Source organism: Cebus imitator, unplaced genomic scaffold, assembly GCF_001604975.1.
Source record: "Cebus imitator isolate Cc_AM_T3 unplaced genomic scaffold, Cebus_imitator-1.0 Scaffold235, whole genome shotgun sequence".
Lineage (NCBI taxonomy): Eukaryota > Metazoa > Chordata > Mammalia > Primates > Cebidae > Cebus > Cebus imitator.
The window spans coordinates 3220613-3227276 of NW_016107550.1; the positions used below are offsets into that span (position 1 = coordinate 3220613).

At 53.6% G+C, this 6664-nt stretch overlaps 1 protein-coding gene across 3 annotated transcripts in view; it reads right to left on the reverse strand.

Moving 5' to 3' along the window:
• Window positions 1-6664, reverse strand: part of MBOAT7 (membrane bound O-acyltransferase domain containing 7) — a 17075-nt gene that overhangs the window by 2822 nt on the left and 7589 nt on the right. For all 3 annotated transcript variants that reach the window (XM_017497941.1, XM_037727647.1, XM_017497942.1), the window contains 2 exons: window positions 5589-5949; window positions 3641-3817 (listed from right to left, as the gene is read on the reverse strand). In XM_017497941.1, coding sequence (XP_017353430.1) covers window positions 3641-3817; window positions 5589-5949 — 538 coding nt within the window. The remainder of the gene's footprint in view (window positions 1-3640; window positions 3818-5588; window positions 5950-6664) is intronic.

Below are 6664 nucleotides of genomic sequence, written 5' to 3' on the forward strand. Positions count from 1 at the left end.
GAATTGCCTGAACCCAGGAGGCGGAGGTTGCGGTGAGCCGAGATCGCGCCATTGCACTCCAGCCTGGGTAACAAGAGCGAAACTCCGTCTCGAAAGAAAGAAAAGAAAAGAAAGAAAGAGGGAAGGAAGGAAGGAAGGGAGGGAGGGAGGGAAAGAAAGAAAGAAAGAAAAGTAACCAGGAGTCCTTAGCCTCCCATTCCTCTATAGAACCTTCAGGAACTCAGGATTTCAGAAGCCTGTCCCCATTCCTCCCTCAGGGCCCAGGAGTCTCTCTCTACTCTTCTTTTCAGGGGCCCAGTTCCTCCCTGCCACCATCCCTCTCCCTCAGGATCCAGGTTCTGAGTCCCAGCCTCTTCTTACCTCAGGGATTAAAGAATATAATTCCTGCCTCCTGAAGACTTGGGAGTCTCCAGCCATGGTCCCCTCCTCTTTTGGGACCCAGACATGTGATCCCCTCTCCTTATATACCCATAAATTTAATTCCCTAACCCTTGAAGACCTACAGATGCAGGTTCTGTCCCTATCTTTATTGGTGACAGAGAAATGGCTGTCCATGTCACTCTCCATCTGTGTCTCTATCAGCGAGCTTTGCCACCGACTGCGGCCTGAGGGAGGTGTTTACTGCCATGGCCACGGACTTGTCCCTCAGACACATCTGGGTGCTTGAAGCACAGAAATAACCCAATGATAAGAAACCGTTGGCCGGGTGTGGTGGCTCACGCCTGTAATCCCAGCACTTTAGGAGGCCACGGCGGGCGGATCACTTGAGGTCGGGAGTTCGAGACCAGCCTGGCCAACAAGGTGAAGCCCCGACTCTACCAAAAACACAAAAAGTTATCTGGGCGTGGTGGTGGGTGCCTGTAATCCCAGCTACTCAGGAGGCTAAGATGGGAGAATTGCTTGAACGTGGGAGGCAGAGGTTGCAGTGAGCTGAGATCGCACCACTGCACTCCAGCCTGGGTGACAGAGCGAGACTCTGTCTCAAAAAAACAAAAACAGGGGCCGGGCGCGGTGGCTCAAGCCTGTAATCCCAGCACTTTGGGAGGCCGAGGCGGGTGGATCACGAGGTCAAGAGATCGAGACCATCCTGGTCAACATGGTGAAACCCCGTCTCTACTAAAAATACAAAAAATTAGCTGGGCATGGTGGCGCATGCCTGTAGTCCCAGCTACTCAGGAGGCTGAGGCAGGAGAATTGCTTGAACCCAGGAGGCGGAGGTTGCGGTGAGCCGAGATCGCGCCATTGCACTCCAGCCTGGGTAACAAGAGCGAAACTCCGTCTCCCAAAAAAAAAAAAACAAAAAAGAAAACCAAAAAACGCCCACTGCCCCATCCTCCAGAGGGTAAGATAAACAAGGATGAGTCCTGTGCATGTAAGGTGTTTAGGAACATCGTGGGCTCCACCCATTCCATGTCCCTAGCACCTCCCAGTTACAACAAAATGTCTCCAGGGATTGCCACGTGTCTTCTGGGGGTGCAGCAGAAGCAGAATTGCCCCCAGTTGAGAAGCACTTGTCTAAACACTGAGGTGCTCTGGGCTTTGATGTGACCTCAGCCCCAGAGCTTTTAAGTATCATCTGTACCTGGCCAGGCGCAGTGGCTCACACTTGCAGTCCCGGTGCTTTGGGAGGCTGAGATGGGAGGGCTGCTTGGGGCTGGGACTTTGAGACCAGCCTAGTCAACACAGTGAGACCCCATCTCTATATAATTTTTTTAAAAACTAAAAATAATAATAATTTAAAAACTTTGGCCAGGCTTGGTGGCTCATGCCTGTAATTCCAGCACTTTGAGAGGCTGAGGTAGGTGGATCACTTGAGGCCAAGAGTTTGAGACTAGCCTGGCCAACATGGTGAAACCCCACATCTACTAAAGATAAAAAATTAGCTGGGCGTGGTGTCACACACCTGCAATCCCAGCTACTCGGCAGGAGAATCACTTGAACCCAGGATATGGAGGCTGCAGTGAGCTGACATCACACCACTGCACTCCACCCTGGGTGACAAAGCATCAAAAAATAATAAATAAAAATAAATAATTTTTAAAAGCATCATTTACACCTGATACCACTCAAGTGTACACTTTTAAGAGTGACTTTTCCTGGCCAGGTGCAATGGCTCATGCCTGTAATCCCAGCTTTGGGAGGCCGAGGTAGGCGGATCACAAGGTCAGGAGATCAAGACCATCCTGGCCAACCTGGTGAAACCCCATCTCTACTAAAATACAAAAAATTAGCTGGGCATGATGGCGTGTGCCTTTAATTCCAGCTACTTGGGAGGCTGAAGCAGGAGACTTGCTTGAACCCAGGAGGTAGAAGTTGCAGTGAGCTGAGATCACGCCACTGCACTCCAGCCTAGTGACAGAGCAAGACTCCGTCTCAAAAAAAAAAAGTGACTTTTCCCGTGAGCATCAGAATCACGTAATTACCTACCCAATAACCCCGGATGGAAATCTAACGGTCATCTCAAAGTCAATGAGACTAAACTCAAGTCCTTTCCTCATCCTGCCTACTCCCAAACCTTACTCCTGCTGGGTCTTCCCCTTCCACCTTTATTTTATTTTTGGGGATGAAGTCTCACTCAGTCGCCCGGGTGACCTCAGCTCACTGCAACCTCCCCCTCCCGGTTTCAGGTGATTCTCCTGCTTCAGCCTCCTGGGCAGCTGGGATAACAGGCACCCGTGACTATGCCCAGCTACCTTTTTGTATTTTTAGCAGAGAAGGGGTTTCACCATATTGCCCTGACCTCAAGTGACTGACCTGCCTGGAAAACCCAAAATACTGGAATTACAGGCATGAACCACCTACTCTTTTTTTTTTTTTTTTTAGACAGAGTCTCGCTGTCACCAGGCTGGAGTGCAGTGGCACAATCTCGGCTCACTGCAACCTCTGCCTCCCGGGTTCAAGCGATTTTCCTGCCTCAGCCTCCTGAGTAGCTTAGACTACAGGCGCACGCCACCATGCCCAGCTAATTTTTGTATTTTTGGTAGAGACAGGGTTTCACCATGTTGGCCAAGATGGTCTTGATCTCTTGACCTCGTGATCCGCCCGCCTTGGCCTCAGAAAGTGCTGGGATTACAGGCGTGAGCCAAAGGGCGGCCGTGAGTTTCTACTTATAAGGCTGCACCAAAAAAAAAAACGTCTAGCAGAGTCTCCACTCAAGAAATATTGGAAGAATGAAAAACAATAAAAACTAATAGCAGGCACTTACCTGTCAGGCCTCACATTAAATACATTTCACATTCTATCGCATTTAATCCTTTCATCTACCTATGAAACCAGTAAAAAAAAGCATTAACTCCGTTTAATACTCGAGGCAACCAAGAGGTCAACTAACTCAAGGTTTCTCCATAACCTGGACGGCTGAAATTCCAGGAAGGCTAGCTATTGAGTCCACAAGCCTAAGTACATTGCTTCTGTAGAGTAAGGCTGACTTTACAGAAGTAGAAACTGAGGCCCCATGACGGTGAACTATTTACACCAGCGTGCTGCCACTAATTAGAGGCAGGGCAAAACCAGGCTAAACAAACTACAACTCCCATGAGCCTCCGGGGCAGGGGCCCAGCCAGGGAAGCCGCAGGCTACCCTGGGGCCTGCTGGGAGATGCAGTTCTGTACCGTCCCTGAGGCTGGGCGGGCTCACTCACCGCAGCACATAGGAGCGGGCAGGGGCGCTCTTGTAGATGTACTGCGCCAGCCACCACTGCACCGTCATGTTCCAGTACCGCATGCCATCGCGCACCCGCACGCAGAAATCCGTGCCGTAGCAGTCGATGTTGCGGATGGTCTCATAGTCATACTCCAGGGAAGCCGCCTTCTCCGGACTGGGGGTGGAGGATGAGGGTGGGGGACAGACATGCAGCTCAGCCAGGCCCCCTCCCGACGCCTGCTAGTGTCCCAGCCCCGGATGCTAAGGAAGGGATCCTGGCCAGGCAATGGCCCTCTGGCTGTCCGATTTGCTAGGGCGACAAGGGAGGGTGGCCCAGAGGGTGCCTGTCGGGAGGAGGACGGGCGGGCCGGGTGGTACAGTTCACCGACAATGGGGTTCTTCTTGTTTTCGTAACTAACGGGGCCAGCCACAGCCATGAAAAGCCTTGAAGGGCTATGATTGCCAAGCTATGAGTCCTTTAGCAACCAAGCGCAGTATATTCAGAGAAGCCTCCAAGGATGGTCCCTTCTAAACTGTTGGACACTGCTGTTGCTAGGGAAGTATCTTCCCTAATAACAGGGTGATTCACGGTTGCTAGGGAGATGTTCCAGTCGCCAGTGGGGTCTCAAGGATCTCTGTTGCTAAGGAAAAGGCATTCCTTAGCAACAAGGCCTAGGATGTTTAGAAAGGCTTTTAGAAAAGGGCCTTTTTCCTGGTCCCAGTGATGTTGAAGAGTCACCTCTAGCAATACAGTGGCTCTCTCGTCACTCGTGCCAACAGCCCCAGCAGTGGGAAACCCTGGCCCACATGAAGACCTGGTGGCCTCTGATGACAGAAGGGAAGCCATCTTGAGGAGTGGGGGCCAAGCGGATTTAGCAAAGCCTTCAATTCCTGCTTGGCTTTTCTTGGGGGGGACATCCTATCTCTAGCAGCTGGAGGTCAGGGCATGGTTATGAGGGCAGTGGTCATAAACTCTCATGGGGGTGTCACTACCCCACAACCGATGGCAGTTTTCGACAAGGGATGGCACAACCCTAGCAGGGAATAGTTCATCATTTACACCCACAGGCTGCTGCCCCAGCCACAGTCCAAGCCCCTGGGGGAAGGCTAACTGCAGCTGCCAGGAACACAAGGGCAGTCTACTCCTGGTTGCCAGGGGTGCCATTTCCCTAGCAACACAGTGGCAATACTTCCTCAGCCACAAGAGAGCCCACAGCTATGGCCGTGCGGCTTGCCTAGCGATGCCGGTGCTGGGGGATGCAGCCTCTCTGAAAACAAGGGTCAACCCATAGTCACCAGGGGGAGGCCTGGCTTCCTTAGCAACAGTGTAACTGGAGTTGCTAGGAATGGCATCAGCTCTGCTGGGTAATAGCAGTTGGGGATCTGAAATTGCTATTTCCTTTCAAACAGAGGGCAGCTACATGACCACACCCCATGAGATGGAGGAGAGCTAGCTCCTAGAAACAGAGGGGCAGTACAGGGGGTGCCATATCTGCAGCAACACAGCAAAACTTCTGGCAAGAAGGTGAACTACTGTTGCTAGGGATCCTGCTTCCCTAGCAAAGAGTGGCGTTTGGTTGCTAGGTAACTGTTTCCCTAGCAACAGAGGGTGACCCACCACTACCAAATGATGGCATCCCCAGCAAGCAGGAACAATCTGGTTCTGGGGGTGACACTTCCGTAGCAACAGAGGAGTAGCACAGGGTTGCTAAGTTACCACCTTTTCCTAGCAACGGGGGTGGGGGGCAGTTCACCATACTGCGGGGTGACAAGCGCTAGCAACAAGGGGCATCTGTCAGTACCAGGGTTTTTTTTTCCCTATCGACAGCTAACGAAAGGTGGTACCCTGCCCCCTTACTCCCCACTCTCCTCCCTGCTAGGGGCAGAGCCAGCCCTTGGAGGTGGGGGCTGCTGGGTCTTGGGAAGCCTCCCTCCCGCCGCCTGACCTGCTGGGGGGTGGGCATTGGAGGGTGGGGCCGCCCCCGGCCCGGGCTTTGGCGGCCACGGGGTAGGCCCCGAAGCCGGCGGCAATGCAGCCGCACTCGGCGGCAATCCAGGCCACGTAGAAGCGCATGCGGAAGGCGAAGAAGACGGGGATCATGTAGAACAGGCGGGCGGGCAGCGGGCGAGCGTAGAAGGCGTCCTCGCGCACGGCCTCCAGCGGGAAGAGGTGGGAGGAGAGCAGGAACAGCAGGCCGAAGAGCGGGGCCGGCCAGGCGCGGCGCAGCAGGGGCCGCAGGCTGGGCACGGCCCCCGGGAAGGGCTGCTCCAGCCAGTCCAGGTAGGTGCGGTAGCGGAAGAACGGGCCTGTGGGTCAGGGAGGGAGGGCAGCGGTCAGATGGGCAGGTGGGCAGAGCTCGGGTCTGCAGGAGGAGGAGGAGGAGGAGCTTGGAGGGCAGGTGGGAAGAGGAAAAGAGAGGCAGAGACTGGGCGCCGGGGACACCCCAGTGGTAGGGACAGAGACCCAGAGAGATGGGGACAAGGAACGAAAGATGGGGGGACAACAGGACTCAGAGACAGAGACAGTGACAGGAAATTAGATAGAGGGGGCCAGGCGCGGTGGCTCACACCTGGAATCCCAGCACTTTCGGAGACCTAGATGGGAGGACTGCTTGAGCCCAAGAGTTCGAGACCAGCCTGGGCAAACCGGCAAAACCCTGTCACTACAAAACATAAAAATTAGCCGGGTGTGGTGGAGGCACTGTAATCCCAGCTACTGGGGAGGCTGAGGCAGGAGGATCGCTTGAGCCCAGGCTGCAGTGAGCAGTGACTGTGCTATGGAGTTCCAGCCAGTGACAAAGGGAAGGAGGGAAGGAGGAAAAGAGGGAAGAAGGGAGGGACGGAGGGAGGGAGGGAGGAAGGAAGGAAAGAAAGAAACTAGGAGATAGCTGTGGCACTTCAGCTACAACATGATGGTGGTCTGGCCTGGAGGAAGGAGTGTGATTCACAGAAGGGACCAGAGTTAAAATTTTGTATGTTCACAAAAGAACACATTTAGGTCAATGTAGTGCGGGAAGTTAAA